At 36.5% G+C, this 20,619-nt stretch overlaps 1 protein-coding gene across 3 annotated transcripts in view; it reads left to right on the forward strand.

Annotated features, from left to right (window-relative positions):
• The window catches only part of TTC29 (tetratricopeptide repeat domain 29), a 204,567-nt gene that overhangs the window by 146,544 nt on the left and 37,404 nt on the right, over nt 1–20,619 (forward strand). For all 3 annotated transcript variants that reach the window (XM_050710240.1, XM_035547159.2, XM_035547170.2), the window contains 3 exons: nt 107–198; nt 5,996–6,119; nt 10,824–11,055. In XM_050710240.1, the coding sequence (XP_050566197.1) occupies nt 107–198; nt 5,996–6,119; nt 10,824–11,055 (448 nt within the window). The remainder of the gene's footprint in view (nt 1–106; nt 199–5,995; nt 6,120–10,823; nt 11,056–20,619) is intronic.

The raw sequence follows: 20,619 nt of genomic DNA on the forward strand, positions 1-20,619 counted from the left end.
GATGGAAAAATTTTAATTTTGTTTTTCATGTGGACACAGAGATTGGAAAAAAAATGTGGAAATGCTTAGCATTGTATTTATTGAGTTTTATTTTCCTGCTTCACAGATTTTGAACACCTCTGTAAAAATATTCACAGCACTGTGTGATTCTTCTGGCCTAGGAAGAGCATATGAAATGATAGCCAAGATCCTCGTAAGGTAGGTTAGCATATCCTTGTCTGGCTGTCAGTGCAGATTCATTCAACTGTGAAAGACTTAAATTGTTAGAGGTCTGTCGCTTCCCATTACTGACTGCTTAAATTTTAAGCAGTGCCCTTCTTGCAGTAAGTGACCCTTTCATCAAAAGTTATTTTAAGCTGCTACAATTTTTTTAAGTGTATGATCCAAAGCTCTTCTTTACCTATAAACTGTAATATGCTTTTTTTATTATTTCTGTATTTTGAGAGCTTTTTTCATTTTTTTCTCACAAGTTTGGTTTAGATCTTGCTGAAAAATAGAAATCTAGACATACTTTCCAGGTTAAAAAAGAAAAACTTTAAGAACGTAGCATGCTTAAGTAGGTGCCCCAGTGTAATCTTTCCAGACTTCTGTAAATTTCCATTTACTGTTCTACCTCACATTTTCTGTGAAGGCATTTCTGTTTAGTGCATGTTTAACTACACATATATTTGTTGCAAATACGACAGAATCATAGAACTGTGGAATCATCTAGGTTGGAAAAGACCTTCAATATCACCGAGTTCAACCATCAGCCTGACCTATTGAGTCCCATGACTAAACCATGTTCCTTAGTGCCATAAAAGATGCTTGTCTTTGTTTTCATTTCAGCATTTGGCATTAAAAACTTCTTCCAGGTGAATTATTTTGTAACTACTCTAAGTTCTTACACAAATAATTTTGACATAAAGCAGTATAATGCAATTATCATATGGCATCAGAAAAAAAAGATATTAAAGGGAAAGTTGCAGTTTATCCTTGACTAATCACATGTTTGTGGACTTCAGTGCATATGACACATGATAGAAAGTAGCAAATTGTTTATAGAGGAGGACTTGCCTCCAGATTTAATTCATTGTGCGGAGCATTGACCATTCAGTGCATGTAGGGATCAGCCACAATCAGCTCATTTCATCTCTATGATGCACAGTTCATGGCTGTTCATATTCTGAGCGTCCTAAATAAGCAGACAGGATAAGATGTTGAAAAAGCTGCAAAACAGACCTAGAAGACCATGTCCAATTTTCAGAACTGACAAGCTTAACTGAGAAAGAAGTAGTTGGTGGGACACCAGCAGCTGCAATGAGTCACTTTACATACTTGGCTCCCAGGGTACAGTGAAACAGTAAAAGTTAGGTGTCAAAGCTCTCAGAAGTATTCATGAATTCCTTGTATTTACAAAAAGCAGGAGTCTGGGTAGAGGGTGGCCTAAGATAGCCAAGAGGACATACTGTCCTCTGTGTGTATACACACAGATAACTGTGTGTATTAACTTCCTCTCTCTGATTTAGGTATTCTGGAATAAGAGCACCTACATTTATTTAGCATAAAGCCCAGTGAGAGGCCAAACACAAGTGGTGGATCCTAGAAATCAATACTAACACGAATACTGAATAATATTTTTGTCAATGACCTGGATAATGTGACCAAGTGCACCCTCAGCATGTTTGCAGATGATACAAAATTGGGCAGGAGAGGCTGATATGCTAGGTGGTTGTGCTACCATCCAGAGGGATCTCTCCAGGCTACAGAAAAGGGCTGACTGGCGTCTCATGAAATTCAGGAAAGGGAAATGCAGAGTCCTGCACCTGGGGAGGAATACCCCAGGCACCAGTACAGGCTGTGGGCTGATTGGGTGGAAAGGAGCTTGGCAGAGAAGGACCTGGTTTTCCTGGTGGACAAGTAGTCCATGAGCCAGCAATGCCCACTCATAGCAAAAGTAGCCTGGCTGCATTAGGCAGAGCATTGCCAGTCAGTCAAGGGAGGTGATCCTGCACTTCTGCTCAGCACTGGTGAGGTCACTTCGGGAGCACTGTGTCCATTCTGTCTCCCAGTACAAGAGAGGCATGGACATGGTGGAGCAAGTCCAGCAAAGGGCTGCAGAGATGTTAAAAGGACTGGAGCATCTGTCCTCAAAGGAGAGGCTGAGAGAAGGCTCACGGGGGATCTTACCAGTATCTCTCAGGCAGCAGTAAAGAAGGCAGAGCCAGGCTCTTCTCCATGTTGCTTGGTGACAGGACAAGAGGCAATTGGCACGAATTGAAATACATGAGATTATGTTTAAGCACAAGAAAAAAAATTACTGTGAGGGTGAATGGTGAAACAGGTGGCCTAGAGAGGTTGTGTAGTCTCCATCCTTCAAAAATTACTCAAAATCCCACAGGACACAGTCCTCCTCTATTTGACTCTGCTCTGAGCCAAGTAGATGGACTTGATGATATCCAGAGGTCCCTTCCAACCTTAAATATTCTGTTACTCTGTTATCTTTCTCTTAAGCAGTCCTTCTAGATGAATTCCTTTTTGCTGTGTAATGCTCCCTAATAGAAAACTTTCTGTAAACTAATATGACGTTTTTTTCCAGACAAACTTACTTTTCAAAACTCAACAGCAGAATTTTTCATAAACAACATTGTGCTGGTCCAGTTCGTTTGTTCTTCCTTACTGCTTGGAGCAGGAGAGGGCATAAAAAAACAGTTTAATGTAATGAAAAAATAATAATAATAAAAATAAAGAGAGGCTTTTAAATTATTAATTAAATATACAAGTTTCTGTTTACCTTCCTACTAAACTTTTGGATATTTATTTGTCTGATATATAGCAAACAAGTCAATTTCTGGCAAGTTTAGAAAATATTGGATGAATGCATGAATAATTACTGTTGGTGACACAGTCTCCAGACTCAGCTAGATCACTTTTTACTTGTTTTTTTTTTTAACCTGATCTAGACTAAACTTGTGCAAATCATTTTAAATTTGATTGATAATGCCTTTACAAAAAAGAGATGACTGTGACATGTTGGAGAAAGCCCTCCCTGATGGCTCAGAAATTGTCTATGTCTTTGGATTTTTTTCTGAAATCTTTGCTGCAGATGTTTCCACAGACCATGGGAAACCGAAAATCTTTATCATGTGCATTTAGGCATGTCATTTTCCAGGGAAAAATCTGACATAATAGCATCATGTTCTTGACTTATTCTGCCAGTGTCCACCATGGTAATGACTTCTTGTGGACAAATGATTTATACATCCAATTCAATCACATGAGCAATCCTATAAAAGGTGCATATTTTCATAAAAGTCTAATAGGGGTAAAAATCTCATAGGGCATTTTAGCATGAAACTGGAAAATGAGTTGCTGTAGATATGTAATCTCTTCTGCTGAAGTCATCATAACTGTTCTGTGGGATCATGAATGACTATATCTATAGGAAATTGCATTTTATGCATTTAGAAAGGTGATGTCTAAGGAGATAGAAAGTATATGGCTGTATAAAATAACATGTAGATTTTTGAAGGAACTATAAAATATTAGTTATTTGAGTAGGAAAGACCTTTTATCATGTTATCAGGTCTTGTGCAGGATAAAGTGTTTCAGTAATTCTTCTAGCATACTTTAAATATCTCAAGCAGTAGTGCTTTTAAAAATACTTCCTTCAAAAGATTGTTGAAGTGTACCAAGTGACTGCTAGTTGGCATAAGTGAAGTTCTAGCTTTGAGAAACATCTTTCTGATACGTATCAAATTGATTTCTGTTTGCTTGAAAGACATTATATGCCCTAGCAATTTTTATATTTTCTACACATGGAACATAGGCTTTTATATGAAATATAAAAAATGACCAAAAATACATGAAAACATTTCTATTAATTCATGAAATTAAGAAAACCTTTTTACATTTTCTCCTGTCACTGATTCCATTTGCTTTATTACTTTCAGCCTCTAGCCCACAAACTTGGTGGCACAATCAACAAACCCCTCAGTGGCTGTTTCATCCCTGCTCTATTTGATTTCTCCACTCTGAGTAAATGATTAAGTTTTCATGCATTGGTTCAACCAAAATCTATGTTCACTCAACCACATCCTTTATTGATTACTTCTACTGCAAACAGTAGGCCAAGTGTGATATACATAATTGGACAGTTGTCAGGGGATGTGGGTGTTAACAGTCCTGTTTTCCCAATTGGAAACTGGAATCACCTTGATACACAAATATTCTGCACTGTTTCATTCTCATTCCTTGGACCGAGGAGTCCTTTTCCTCAGAATATATGTTTTTAACTCTCAAAGGTCTGGTTGAATGGATTTAATGATTATACCATATAATATGCTCTTCAAGTTGCACCTGTGCACTGCATATAGAAAACTAGAAAAACTGGAATTAATATTTGTCTAACACTTTAACCTTGTCCTTTAACTTATATAAATCATATGCTGGATTTCTGTGGGGAAACATTTGATTTTCTCTTCTTAGGAAAAAAAAGATAGATTTGAAAAAAATATGTTTCTAATTTTAAAATTTAGATTTTTTTTGACATTTGGCAAACATTTACAGTAAAGTATGTTTAATATTTTCATATTAAATACATAAGTTAGGAAATTTTATTAAATCCAGCTCTGCTGGTTGACAACTAAGCTTTATAGTAGCATATTCATGAGTACTTCAAACATGTTAGTTTCCAGTTTTTTAGCATCCTTTTGTAGCAATCTAGCTCACTTCAGTCACATAATCACTACAATATTGTAAATTTGCAGTGAAGCTTTACTGTGTTTCCTGTGCAGTGGAAGGCTCTATCATATTATAATTACTGTTTCATAAGACAGGGAATTGCAGACTTCTGCCAGATTTTGAAAACACATATCATTAACATAGTTTATAATAAAAACCAAAATATGAATAAAACCCAGACAGTCATTTGCTGCAGGAATATAACCTGAAGGTGTTTTAAAATAGAAAATAAATCACAGTTCTTTATCACTTGCAGAAACTTTTGTTTCTGTGAGTTTCTTAATTAAGAGACTGTATTTTCTGTCTGGCTTGGTGGCTTGACATTTAGCATGCTGCACTCTTCCATTAGTGACTCAAGTTCATGGCTAATATTGAGGTCAGCTGCAGTAACACTTCAGCCTTAAAGGGAAAAAGAGCGTAGTGCCTTACTTACAAGGCAAACCCAGATGTCTATCTTATATCTTGTAACCATACAGCAGAGATCTTATATTGTTAGTGTGCATGGCTTTATTAAAAAAAAAAAAAAAAGGAAATCTGCAAATGTTATTGTCAAAGTACATTAGCCAATTTTCAACTTGGATTCAGCTGTGACCTTGGGTTGCTCTGATCTCTCTGGGATTTGGAGGTGACACCTGCAATCCACAGTTTATAGGTTGCCCTGTGTGACTGCAGCAACCTTTGATCCACCCAGCCGAAGTGCAGCATTACACATGAGAGAAGGCTGTCAGCCCAGACTTAAGAGACAGCACCGTATGGTGCTGCTGCTGTACCACCAGGGTTCTAGAGCAAGAAATGGCACCTCTGAATGACAGGAGCACAAAAAGTCTTACTGGCAAGCTAGCACTCCTGCTTCCTACCCTTATCTTCTCAGGATGTGAGGTCCAGTTTCAGGATGTGAGGTCCAGTTGTACTGAAAATGTTATCAGCTGCTCAGTAGAAGAAAGTATTAAAATAATGGAAACTCCAAAAACCCTGTAAAATCATCACCTACATTTTCATTCTTGCCCTTAAAAATGGCACAATTTTCTGAAGAAAACTTCTGTTTCTCTCAAAGGATCCAGTTCTGCCCTCAGATATTCCATGTGGATTAGTCTCACTGGTTTCAGTACAGGCAGGGTCTAGACACCCATATTGGAACTACAATCCAAATTTCACCATAAAGCAGATGAGCCATCACAAAGTAGAGTTAATTTGGAACAGGGGGATAGATCTGCAGCCTTTGGAGAAGCCATCTGAGTGAATAATTAATTTTGTTCCTTGTCCTCTGCTTCAGTCAAGGAAAAGTGGCTGAAACTCTTACGTCCTTGGAAGAGTTTATGAAGGTTGCTGAGAATGCTCATCTAAGCCAAAGCCTGGTGGATGCATGTGTATTGCTTGGGAACATTTACAATGAAAGAGTAAGTACTGGTTGTAGTAACGATGTCAAACAATTGAGTTTAACTCATAAAAATCTGCTTTTGCATATGAGGTGACCAGCAGAGTTTGATCCAGGTATTGTATCTTACAAGAGATACCAAAGGAGAAAATAATATGTGACTGAAAATGTGCCGTAAGTTTTTGGGTAGGTTGAAAATTTCGCAACATGTTTAATACATGGGATATCATTCTTGAATGGGTGAATGAAAATTCCAAGTTCTGATCATACGAACCTTTCAGTGTTGTGAAAATCATGGATCAATGATTTCGATTTATATTATACATTGAAAATGATCCTTTTTTAAAATGAATTTATACTATTACTGCAAATGAATATAGAGTTTTTAATCTTAGCTTGATTTCCTCTATACATTCTCTCAGCCAAATTTATGAAATGGGTGCCAGAAGCAAATATTTTGGCAAAGATCTGTGTCAGTAGTAAAAGGGCTTTCTGTTCTTTTTACCTCCATCTAGCTTGACAGCTTTGATTTGGCTTATTTAATTCAGATAACAAGCAGAGACAGACAATGCTAAGCTAGGGACAACTGAGAAATTCCCTTTATTGTGGTTCCTAAGGTTTTTTGAGGTGCTTCTTTCTGAGCCACATGCCAATCTCTGAATTGTCTTTCTGGGTTGGGCCCTGCAGAAGCAGCAGTTCTGTCGGCAGCCTGCCTGGGTAGCAGCTTCCCTGTTCACTCAGTGCAGCACAGTCTCCAAAGACACAGAACTTGCACTTGGCTTTTGTAATCAAAAGGGTTAAAAATACAGGTGCAGAAGTGAAAGATTGATGTTGAACCCATTACCACCTATTTTAGAGCTGAAGTGCTACATGAAATTATTTAGATAAAATTAGTAATAAATAGAAGTTGCTCTGCAGGCTGGACAATGTTGAAATTAGGAAACACTTTCACTATGAAGAAAAAAAAAAGAAAAATACCCTTTCTAAATCATGCTGGACATTTCAGAACTGGACCTTTCATGTTACTGGCAAAATGCTGTTTTCAGTGTGTATGTATGAAGGCACACAGGCAGCAACTGTAAATCTCACATTTTCTAGCTTTTAAGTACTAACTTTTGCCCAATTTTCAACAGGTTTTCTTTTCTATGTGTAATATGTCAGACAGGCTACACTACCCCCAAATGTCTTTTTATTTTCAGGATTGTTCTCACGCAGAACTCTCGCTACTGAAGATACTGACCCATTGCACAAGCAGTAGAAAAAAGTCTTACTCTGTATTCTCCAAATTAGGCTGGGAGCCTTCTGTTTGCTTAAGTTCTTAGCATAGATGCAGAATTTTCCATTGAAAGCTAAGTTTGAAATTCTGAGAACTTGCTAAAGTAACTTTAAATTGGACCTGGAACTTTCTTTGAAATAGAGGGTGGTGTGACACTGTACTTAAATATTCTACCCCAAATTTGAAAAACAATTAACTAAATTCTGTTTAACTACTTTTATATTTCACTGCTTGTTGACACCATTGCTAATAATCAGTTATACGAGAAGTGATATTTTAATAATTAACCTCTTTGGGGTTGTTCCCTAAATTGTGTTTCTCAGTTCAGAATTTGCTGCCTTGAACTGGGTTAGGGGAGTAGAAGGGAAAAAATATATAGTGACTTAGACTTAGGAACCTATGTAAAATATACAATTTAAATAGACAAAAAGATTTCTCTTTAAGTTTTACAGTTCTCAGTTTTCTATACTATTTTTTTTTTCTGCAAGGTCAGCAATGTTTACTGATACGGAGTCTTAATTAACATTTCTGCTCGTGGATCACTGCCTGGTTGGTGTCAGCTGTCATAGCCAGTATTATCTAAGTTAAGCTATTATTAGGGTATTTTTATTCCACCCTGTTACTTCGCCTGGTGATACAATTTGTAGTCATGCTGTCCTTCTCATGAAATTACAGATATCTCTATTTATATCCAGATCTATCCTTAGGGACCTTTAGTAAACCAGGGATATAACTTACTATCCTCCCCAAAGTGGCTTTGACCAAATTCACCTTGCTCTGTCCATGCTGTTGCTATTTCTTTATAGTTCTGTCATCTCACCATTCCATCACCATCATTGTCTTTCCTTAATGTTGTACACTAAGTTCCTGCTTTTTAGTCATGATTGTTTACCAGTGTGTTTCATTTTTTTAAATGCCTGTTTTTATATTACGCATTAGTAGCTCTGATTTCTCCCAGTTTAAGCAGGTTCCTTACTTAATATGCATAAACTCTGATGGAGTTAGTATGACACTCTGTCATTTCACATTTCACTTTTCTCGACTTTCCTAGTCAGATTTGCTGCATTCCTTTCACTAATTGTATCACTGAACCTATTATAGTTTTCATGAGTACAGTAGGTAGATGTTTCTCCTTTCTGTTTATCGTCCTACTGCTTATTGTTCTTTATTCATTGCTGAGTCCTCATGTGCCTGATTTTGCTCTCCTGCTGTATTAAAACAGAATCTGAATTTCTCTTATCCTTTTCCTTATTTTTTTTTTAATTTCAGACACCCTTTAACAGTCATACAAATTTTGATCCTCAATAGTGGTATCAAGAGCAACAGGTATCAAAGTGGAGTCTGTGTTCCTGTCCTCTGTACTCTGTGCAGAAGGGAATTTCAATCTTTCTAAATCAAGCTGAGAGTTAAAGGATAAGACAGCTCCAAAAACACTTTTCAGTCAGGGGTTTGCGCCATTGGGGCAGCAGAATTCCTCACAAACTGGAGAGCTAGGAGGCATCTTCCATGGAGAGGGCCAGCTATAATTAGTCTGAATAGCCGCAGAAGTTTTTCTAGCTCTGACAATAGCCAGAACTGATTCCTTTGGAATAAGGTAAAGGATGAACAGTTACATAATGACATGCTCCCAAGATGTTTTTTTCCCCTTGTCTTGTTTGTTGACTGTTGTTTTTTTTTTGGCCACAAGAGCCTTAAACTTTCCTCTTTGTAAGTTTGTGATCAAGATTTTCACCACAAGTAATCTATTAAGGGGAGAGAGCTATCTGGAATTATTTTTAATTTTCCCACTTTTCAATCACATTCAATTCATTCCTATTCCTCTGTTACAGCTGGTAGCAATTTTACGTCTATTCCTCATTTATATTTGTTGTTTGGCCTGTATTTACTTTGTCCAGTTTTATTAATATACTGTTTATTTATATAAAGAGTTTATATCTATTCTAGTTTTCTCCACTGTGTTTTTGATGAGTGCTAATATTTTGTTTGACCTTACTAAATTTTAGATCTCTTTTGCATTTAGGGGCGGCCACTGCAGAGCTGCCCATGTTATTTCAAGGCCTTCTTCTTGAGCCTGAGTTAGTTAGAATCCAGTAAAAGGTATTAATAGCTCAGGCAGCACAAGTTACCTATCTTTTTCTAAAGAATTAATTTCATTTGCTATCACATAATCACACAGGTAGTGTTATTAGGTTCCTTTGAAATTCCTCAAAGCATTGCAAAAGCCTTTATTTTTAGCTTGTTAGAGTATATTGCCAAAATTGTCATCTGATTCCTTACCTATAATACTTAAACCTTAGACAATACTAATACTAGAGCAGAAAGTTACTGCATGCTGCCTTATGTAATACCAACTCAAAATGCAGTACCTTTCAACCCTGGATTATACTACCTAGTTTAAATGAGAGGTGTAATTTATTTCCTAGCAATTCATTCACTTTGTCCTTAGATTTCTCCAAATATCTTACATATGCACTATGTAGGTCTGGTGCTATGCTGCTTTCTAAATTAGAAGCTTGCAACTCTTTTTTTGACTCCTTCATCTCTTATGGTAACTCATAGTTTCACGGCAAAGAAAAAATATGCAAAAGGTAATACCAAGATATACTTTAGCTTTTCAGTGGTATCATTCAGCCTATCATGATTTTCTCTAGTTTTCTTTATTCTTCCCTGATTGGGAATTTCAGTTTTTTTTTCCGTACCTCACATTAAAAAAAAATAAAAAAAAGTAGTTCTTATATTTAACTCTTTCAATGTATTATCTGCTGCAGTTTATACTCCTTATTACTGGACACATGAATGCTGGATTTCTGTAGGCTGCAGATGAAGAGATAAACTCTTTGGTTTTTCTATTTAGGAACAGTTGACAAATTTCTTCTATTGTTTCTCTTTTTGTTTGATCAGGAATATCCCTATCTTTTAGCATATTATCCTTTCTTCTCATAAATCTGTAAGTTTTGATTTCTGTTCTCAGTGCTTCATTTCATTATCCTCTTTTTGTTTTTATTTTTTTCATTTTTAAGATTTCTTTTCTAAAATTTAGTATCACAGTAGTAAATTAAGACCTTTCCTCCCACAGGGTTGTTAATGAAACAATGGTGACAATTGCTAAAAGGCCTGACTGAAATCAGTGTTAATACTTAGCATTGATACAGTGATTTGCATGATCAAAATACTACACAGACAACTAAAAACTATTTAGTTCCTGAGAAAGATATGAACATTGCTTTCTGCATTTTAGAGGTTAGGAAACACCAAGGGTGTTTTGCTTAATACCAAGAGTGATTTGGTTAATACCATGCCATGAGTCGTTCTGTGGGCTGGCCTCTCAGCTGCAACATCTCAGGTGTGAGGGGAGCAGGTTTTAACATCAAGGTAAATAGAAGCGACTGCAAGTAGTTTTTACAATTCTTTTAATTCCTTTCCTTTTTTTTCTTCCCTCTTCTTTACTAGGGGAACTACAATAAAGCTTTTGAATATTTCACTAAAGCTTTTGAGGCAGCAAGCATTTTAAATAATTTGCCCTTAGAGGAGGAAACAAAGACTTACTGTGGCATTGCGAAGACTCATAAACTGATGGTGGCGTTTAACAGCTATATAGAAGCAGAAGATCCTGTCAGTCTCAAGTACCTGCTGGCATGGAAGGAGAACAGAAGTGACATGTGCACTGACCCTCTCGCAGTCGGTAAGACATTGGTTGTGAAACACATTAGTGCTGTATTGTTCTCAATGGTTAAGTCATTTTTCTTGTAGAGTTTTATTAAATTATTTCCTGGGTTTAACCTTATTGGACTACCCTTGTACTTAATGGAGGTTAGATTTACTCCTTTGTGTGCTTATTTTAAAGACAGAATTAAATAGGTTTAAATACAATATATCAGGGAGAAACAGATAGTTTCTGGGGTTGATAACTTCTTTTCAGTACTGTTTTCTAAAACATCACAATTCTGGGCAAACAGTGATACGTTAGTTCAGTCAAATATCATAATTTTAAACTTAGAAAAAAATCTTAATTTGCAGTCAGCTCTTCAAGTCCATCCAGAAACAATTTCTCTTTCTTTTTGAAGTAAAAGGTAATTTCTGCTTAACATAGTGGACATGGCAATGAATTCAGAAGAGCATCCTGTTTTATTTTTGGCATCCTTATATGTGAATAACACTGGGGAAGGGGGAAGTAACTCTTCTGATTTCTCCAATTTCCTAGTTTTAACTACAGAAGGGAGGAAAATTTTGTGTGGAGTAGACCTCTTGGCATTGGTAAAATTTTTCTTTCTTCTTGGCATGCTGAAGAGTTAAAAACTGCTTAGAGTTCCCATGATGGTAACAGGGCAGTTCTTTCTTAATGCGTTTCTTTTTGAATGACTATATATATATATATTTATGATTTTTTTTCTCCTGAATAAGTGGATATCCAGCATTCTCACTAACTAACAGACTTTGCTGGCTGGCAGAGTTAACTGGGCTCATGTCTCCTGCAAGGCATAGTAAGTTTCTAGACCATTAGTGCAGAATGTAGTGAAGATACTATCAGAGATGGCCAAAGAATCCAATGTCAAGCAATTTTACGTGTTCCATATGAGGTTCATAAGCTGTAGGTGCAGTAAATATGAGTCCAACAAAAATCGACAATGGTAACAGCAAAAGAACAGGAGCCCTGAAGATATAGTTAGGATGATCTTTGTATCTTTAGCATGTACATTACTTCTTGCGCCTAATAAGGTTTTCCATTCAACCTTTTACACATTGCTTTCTCTAGTCAGTTGTGATATTCATTTATATCCTGTGCTCCTTTAATATCAAGTTTCTTGCTCCTCTTTAACAGGACATCAGGGATAAAAGGAGTATGATTAGAAAAACCCCTTATGTCCTGGCAAGCATGGTAGCAGAAACAAGTTTTGCCTGCTGAGAGTCTCTTTCTTTAGCATTTCTGCCTAGTTTACCCTCTGTAACTTATGGTATTACAATTTTCATTTTAGTTCCAGTAAACTCCAGGAACCCTGTGGCTACTGCATATTTAGCAGCTCTTCCAGTTCAATATCATTTTTCTCATTAGTGCTCCAAGCTTACTCTCATGATACCCAGATTACATCCAGGAAAACATAGTGTCACACTGTCAGCACAATCTGTAACATTCTTCATGTTTTGTGTGCCAAATGTCTAGTTAGTACTGGCACTACATTTTTAATATCTTTGTCTGGCAAAACATGACCTGGCACCAGTTCAATATTAAGATCTACCAGCTCTGAGTTTCAGGTACAGCCTTTATCCTATCTTCCAGCAGAATGTCTGTGCATCCTGTGATGAACTCATCACTTTGGAAATTCCTGCTGTGATAATAGAATGGTATTTCTAGCTCTTTCAAATAGCTCAACATTGATAATCTGCTAGATTTTTCTCAGTCTTTTTGAGGATAAAACAGCTAAAGACAAGATACAATGGTAGTTCTTAATCCACAGGGGAATTTAATGAAATGAAGAAGGAAGGTAATAAGTTTTCATTTCTGTCCTGACTGGATAATTTTTCTGTGACAAAAAATAAGAGTAGTTTCTGTAGTCTTAAGCAAAAGAAATACTGAGGCTGGTGGAGGAACAATAACATTTAAATTCAAGTACTGCCAGATACCTTATGTCTTTCAACCAAGGCTTATTTTCTAAATCAATCATTTCAATAACCAAGCAGGAAGAACCATTAATTACTCAATTTACCTCAACATTTATTAATAAAATGGATGTTTTGACTAAAGTTGTCATGGAAAAAGGGATGGGATTATCAGAAAACAGTGTTGATAAATGCACAGGAGAATGTGTTTCTATCTGCTGTATTTGACTCAGTCACCTGACTTCACTTACAAGAGAGTTATTTATGCCATAGTGAGATGCCACTGCAAGAACAAATAAGACTTTATTGATCTTCTTGTGTTTTGTCAAAAGTATACAAAAATAATTATCAACAATATCAGGAGGCAAAAATTCTCGTGATTCCACCTTAAAGCCTAAAAAAGGAAATATTTTCTGTGGAGAAAATATTTCACAGGTCTTTCAATAGATGATCTCCTGATTTGTCTTCTAAATGGGAGAAGAATAATTAAAAAATCTGAAGGCAGGAAAATTTTGGATCGAATTTTGGATATTAATTAAATGAAATGCTCCCCAAGAATTGTGTTTCTGTGAGTCTGGCAACTCTTGGTCCAGGTTATTGTATCTGGCAGTGCTTTGCCTCAGCAAAAGACCTGGGGTGCCTGAAATCATCTAAACATTTTTAAGAGCAGAATTCAAGTTAAAATATTTTGTTTTCCTCATGCTGAAAAGTCTTCAGTTGTTTTCTTGAGAAATGTTATGTGCTTTTGACCGCAGTTTATATTTACATTTATTGACTTTGGACAATTTTGCAACTTTGCAAACTTAACACATTTTACTATGAGTTTTGTGTGTGTTTTGGTTTGTTGGTTTTTGTTTGTTTTATAATAGTACTTATGCTGCATAAGTGTTTGTCTTACCTATACCATAAGTTGCAGTCTTGTGATCAATAGAATTATCTTGTACCATTAACACTTTCATTTTTCAGCATGATCTGGACTATTTCTATCATTCCACACCTGAGCAGCCTTCCATATGATTTAAAATGCATGCACCAGCTAAAACTATAGCTTGGAAAATGCAATACAATGAGTTTTTATCCTTACTCCCAAATATATAGTCCCTCGATATTCTTTCTCCATCTCCCTCTTACAGAGGTAAGGAATGGTATGTTACATAATATGAGTGGGTACTTTTTGTTGTATAAAAAGTCAAATTCTCATCAATTCATATTCTTAAAAGCTCATTAAGATGCTCTATAGTTATTTTTCTTCAAAAGATGTAGCTAAATTAATACGGTGAAGAAAAGATCTTGCCAGATGAATTTTAGATGAAGTTTGTGTGTGATTTTATCATTCATTAATAAAAGGATTATCCCTAAAGAATGGTAAAATTAGAAGGGAGGTGTGAGATCGAAGATTACACTAAACACATTCCATTAACATTTCTCTACTATAACTTACCACGAACACATAATTTATGTGCCATTTTGATAATATTGTCTAACAGTAGAACGGTGTGCTTCATAATGTGATAAACTACTTTTTTACTGTCTCGTCTTTGTGAAGTACACTAATTCCAGAAATACCTCTAACATTGCAAATCTGGGCTTCCACCCATTAATAAATGATGCTAGTTACCTCAAATGCATTCTAATAGCTGTTATGCTATGGCACTGTACCCAAAATGCCTGTTCCCTAGTGAATATTGGTTTTGATTTGCTAAAGTAGTGTCTATTATAAATCATATTTTGTCTGTCCAGTAAATGTTTATTGGTGGTAGCAGGTTTGTTGATATGACAACATTTGGGGGAGAAGTAGAGATATGGCGTACTGATCAAAACTACAAAACTTCATACCTTACACAGATGTACATCCTTAAAATAGTTCTTGATGTCAGTAGAAAAGTAGAGGCTTGTGTTAAGAGCTTCCTTTCCCTTCATATTCCATATCTGAAGCTCTGTCATGGATTCTGGCATATCACTGTACTGAGGTAGGACTACCAGAATTGGGCATGTGCTTTGCATTTTTGTTATATTTTTTTGTTATATTTTGTTATATATTTTTTTATATTTTATTTTTTATATATTTTTGTTATATTTTTTGTCATATTATTTGGCCCATTTATTTGTTTGTAAGTTCTGTTTTGTAGTTAGCTTGTACAGAAGGTGAATATATAAACTTGTGTGGTGACTGAATTAACCTGCAGTTTTAATGTGCTCTCTTAACATGTTTCCACTTGATAGCATATCAGTGGGTTATGTAACAAGCCTTTTGAGTAAAAATATTTAAATATACACACTGTCAGTGACAAAGCAGCGAGACTGACTTTAAACAGACCAAATTGTGATTCTTTCCCCATTCACTGCCACACAGAAGATGGGAGTGCTTCAGACCCTCATTTTGAACATGGTGAATGTGGCCGTGCCTCCTGGTGGCCTGCTCCCTCTGTCCTCTCAACCTCTCTATGTGCTCTGCATGGGCCTGGAACTACGTTCCTTAGTGGGCTCTGCTTCAAGTTCCACGTGCTTATGATTTTTGTCAATACAGTTATAGAAATTGAGAGTTTATTTAATTGTTCAGAGTACATTATTAATACGACCAAAAATGATGAAAAATAGAAAGGATTTTAGGGACAGATTTTGATGTTTTCTCAGAAAATACAAATGAACGCGAATGAAGAGAGTTATACTTGTTCACTTTGGTAAATAACAACTATGATTTTAAATCATGGAAAGGAAGCCTTTGACCAAGTACAGACTCCAAAGCTGTCCCTGTGCCAGAGGCATAAAGGCTCAGTTCTTAGTAAGCTTTTTTCAGAAGTAGCGTAAACACATGAGTGTCCCCTGCTGGAATTCAGAGGATGGCTTCTGCACACCATTGTGGAATTTATCAAATAGAATAGTTTACTCACTTCTGGAAAAACACTGGTTAGAAGTGCCAAAATATATGCATTTGGGAAAATAGGGGAAAACAAAAAAGCTTAGAAATGCTTCTGTCAATTTTTTTCTCCTTACAATTTTCTAAACTCCTACTGCTTCTTAGTCACATCTGACGCTCATCAGTTGCTGAATTTTAGCATATCTCCCTTTTTAATCTTCAAAAATCTCAATCATTTTTTTTTACTGCTGTGTCCTTGATATTAACGCAAAATACCTTAAGTAATTATCAAGATAGGTGGCTGGCTAAAATGGTAGGAAGAACTACCTGAACAAATTTCAGTAACAACAGATGTTAAAGAGCAGTTTCTTTCAATGTTTTGAATTACAGAATGATAATTCTGAACAGGAAAAAATATACTTAAGTATATTGTTACGTACCTGTCTGCAAAAGAGATAGTATTAACTATTTGAAATACCTTAAACAGCATGCTTAAATGTAGGTGGTGATGATGATATGGGACATCTTAGGAAGATATGTTTTGGAAAATAAGCTTATGTAGTGCATGTATCTTATATGAATTTATTTCTTCATTTATTTAAGTCAGCTTAGTGATACTCTTCAATAGTTTTAGAAAGTGAGGGTGGTTATTGCTTGGACTACAGAAAGCACCAGATGTGAAGAGAAGAGCTGAAGAGGTCTGAAAACACATTTTAAACATCTGTGTTAGTTTTTCTTAGTGCAATAGTTTGTTCTGTTTACTGCTGATGGTTGAAGTTTGTCTGAGAAAATATACAGGGGGATGCTTACATTCAGTGGTTTTGTGCTTTGTAGGGATGCATTTTACTATTTCTGTCATGTGATTTCTTTCTAAATACTGCCTTAAATAATTAGTAATTTCCACACAGGGTTGGACTAGGCCAGATCTGTGGATGGGCAATATTGTGGATTTCAGAAGAGGCTTCACAGAACATTTCAGTGCTCAGAGAACTTTCTTCATAGTCTGTGCTAAGAGTTGACAGTTCTTACATGTCTGAATGGTGTTATAACTTCAAAAAATTCACTATTGTTCTGTCTAATGTGATTATGAGTGTTCTTGTCATCTACAGTTTCATAAGAACATCTTAACCAGAGCAGAATTTGGGTTCCTCATCTGGATTTTTCTGCCATCTGATACTTTCTATGGAAATATCTAAATTGCACCATGCATTTGCTTTAGAGGCATCCTGTGCTAAACATTGCTGGCATCCAGCTGTGTTTTCTCAGACAAGCTTTCTAGATCAGCAGAAAATGGTTCCCTAAACAAGGTGAATTGTTCTTTCTTGTGGAAAAAAAAATGTTGAAAGCGGTGTTCAAACTAAGGTGTATTGTCAGAACCTTTAGTGTAGCTTTATGCACTGAACTACTAGCTTCATGCACTGCTCTGTCAGTACTCCTACCAAAATTGGAGTTCCTTAACAATTTAAAGAGTGAAAAACCTCAGGGCAGGAGCTCAGTTCTACTCTGAACCCATAGGACACTTAAATGGTAGAAAAGGAATGGCAGCACTTGCCTAGCCGCATTAGAGCACTTCTGGAGGAATCCTTGATTTGGAGATACCTACCCGGCAGCTTTAGGTTTGCCTGCAATCCAGAGCATAAGAAATGCACTGACAAAGAGAAGAGTCATAAAGCAGAACAGGTGGCAGGTGCTGTGCTTTGGCAATTCCCAGCTGATTGCAGGGCCAAGGAGGAATAACAGGTTGGCACACTTTGATGTGGCCCTAGGGCTTCTCCACATGTGCCATCACAGGCCCCATTCCTTTGCAGTATACATGAACAGAGATGTCTCTGGTGGCCTTATTGTCTTGTTCTCAAAAGGCAAAATTGATCCTCAGAAAGTACCAAACAGCAGACTTTTATGTGGTGGTGGTGTTGTTGTTGCTTAATATTGAGAAGGGTTGTTGTCATTTAGACTTCATAAAAAAAACCTTTTATTGATGCTATCTGCAAATGTGCCAACTGAGAAACATTGGCCTCAGGCCAACATGAAAACAGTTCTGTGCTGCAAACCCGTCCTTACCAAAAGCTCCCCAACAATCTCTGGACACAGAAAATCAAAGCCAAGACAAAGAAACTGTACTCGGTGCATATTTTCTGTAACAGAACCCTTAGGTCATCTCAGGAGTCACAGCCAGCCTATCAAACACCTTCCTTCTTGGACTCACAAACCAGCTTTCTTTTCTGCATTTTTTTTTTTTTTCTGAGATGCCTTCCCCTGCCTAGGAATATCCTTTTATGTTCCTCTTATATTTAAGTGACAAATTGCTTTTTTCATTAAGACTGTGGCTTGAAGATAGTCTGGATTTAAATGATTTACTTTTAGAGAGAGCCAGTCTATTTAATACAGTGAAATGTCATACTTCCACAATTAATGTATTTATGAAACAATATTTCTTTTGCCTACAAATCCACCTCTTTTTTTTTTGTTTCTGTAATCATCAGGAATATTTTGTGATTTTTCTGAAACAGTTCTTTTCCTTTTGTCTCTCCTCCTTCCCTGTCAGTTCTGTGCCCTGTTTCTCTTTTGTTCTCTCTCCCATTCTTCTATTCTATATTGCAAATTATTCTCCCTTTCTGGCTCCATACCTTCGTTCTGAGCCCTAGTTTTATGTGTGTTTGCAGTTAGTGCTTAAGGAACATCAGCTACCTCTATACTCAGTAGCTAGCATCTCAATCTGAACCTTATTAGGTATCTCTCTTGTGCTGCTTGTACAATCAATAGGTTTGTTTAAGAGTTGTGTGTCAGTACTTACAGTTTTGGTGCTGTTTTTATTACATGGTAATCAAGAGAATACCCTGGAAAGAATCGCACTTCATATTGAGCATCTTGGTAAACTAGTTAATAGAAAATTGTGAAGTATCAAAATAGCCTATAAAGAGATCTTAATCACCTGTGCAAATGGCTTGACCAGGTTTAAGTATACAACTAGGTGATTAATTAGCTTGAAGATTCAAATGCATGCTTAAGTAGATGACCGTGCCCCCAGGCTCATCCACTTGTTTCTACTCACTCAGTTAAGCATTCGATATTATCTGTAATACAGAATACTCCCATTTAAGGGTTCATACGAGTCTTGCTGCAGAGCCAAGTAATTATACAGCATTTTCTGTAGTGTCAATTAAGTACATCATTTTGACCATCTAGCTATTATTCTGTAATACTGACATTAATAAGTATCAGATGGAGTATTTGATTAGGGGAGGCCAATTCAAAATTGTTTTGAATCACTGTTTTTTCATATTTTTCCATGGCTGCTACAATGTTCTGGTACAATTCATTTTCCTAAAAAATCTGGAATGTTTTTGAAGTGTAGTTGCTTTGGAAGTTAGTCAAACACAATGTAGCTGGTGTCAGCTCCTGTGGGGAATTCATCTTCTGCAACAGTTTTTTAAAGGGGAACTGCAAGTGACCAGCACCTCTCGTATCTAAACCTTATGTTTATTCATAGCTAAATATAATGCCTATGAAAGGTCTATGATACTCCAACATGTCTTTTTTGTAACTACTAGGCAGTATGAAATATGCCTTCACAACTCATATGAACATGGTGAGATCTGCTTAGACGCATCCGATTGTGCCTACACATCTCATCTGGGCATCTAAGTGATAATAATACGCATTCAACCCATTGCTGATATAAAACTGAACCTGAAAAATGGTGGATTAATATGCCATATAGTAGCCTTGCTCTGCTCATGTTGTGCACCCAAGGAGTCTGAGGAATAGGAGCTCTTGATAGTGCCCCAATAGTTACTGTCAAGGAAAATCAGTGTTATAATTGGTCAAAACCAGGAGGGGAGAAGGATGCCTGCTGCACAATGTTGGTAGTTCTGGACTATCCACTGATTTTTTTATCCTGGGTGCAATATTTGCAGCCTCCTGTTTTCCTTATCATGTTCTCCTAGTGGAAAACGTCACTTGGGGGTGATGTGGAGCCTAGCCCTTTGACTCCAGAGCGTGTCAGTCTGCTGAACAGCATCTTGAGATGTGTCATTCCCCAGAAGTGAGCTTACCTGCACTGGTACCTTTAGCTTAGTTTTGTGAATAGTAATAAAGAAAATTATGTATATATTTGGTATTTGTTCAAGGACGTACAGCTATGCTGCAGCTCAAATGGAATTCAGATGAAACATTGAATGTTTTGAGCGTTAGGAAATCAACTGAAATATTGGAGGATAACTGGTTTTGCATTCTTATCTCTTTCATACCTTGAAAGAGCTCACTGTTTACATGAGGGACAGCATCCCTTCTGTTGCTGTGTTAAAACTGCTAGTAATAACCGCAACAGGTTATCTGTGATCCCGAGAGCAAGATTGTTTAGGCTAACAACTTTGAAATTTTATCTGTATAAATTTTATTTGGTTTTAGTTTAAAACAACATATTTTTTCTGAAATACTTTACTATGTTTTTAATGATTGTACTGCAATTATATTAGCTGTTTGGAAGATGGATGTGCATGTTTATTTTATATATGTGCATATATTTATATGTACATGCAAAGAGAGAGGACCTTGGTGACAAAGAGAGGGAAATGCTGCAAATATACCCAAAATTGTGGGCTGAATATTGTTTTTGTTATGCCCTTAAGATCCTGTTGATTTTGGGGGATTGCACAAGTGTAACTAAGAGCAGAATTCCTCCCTTTTATCTGAGATGCTCTATCAAAACTTCTGGGTAAGCAGGGGCTGAAATAATTGGGAGAGTTGCTGAGTATGGCATTCATGCTGGGGGACGTAACCTAGGTTCGGGTA

The sequence above is a fragment of the Cygnus atratus genome, chromosome 4 (genome assembly GCF_013377495.2).
Source record: "Cygnus atratus isolate AKBS03 ecotype Queensland, Australia chromosome 4, CAtr_DNAZoo_HiC_assembly, whole genome shotgun sequence".
NCBI classification, from domain to species: Eukaryota; Metazoa; Chordata; class Aves; order Anseriformes; family Anatidae; genus Cygnus; species Cygnus atratus.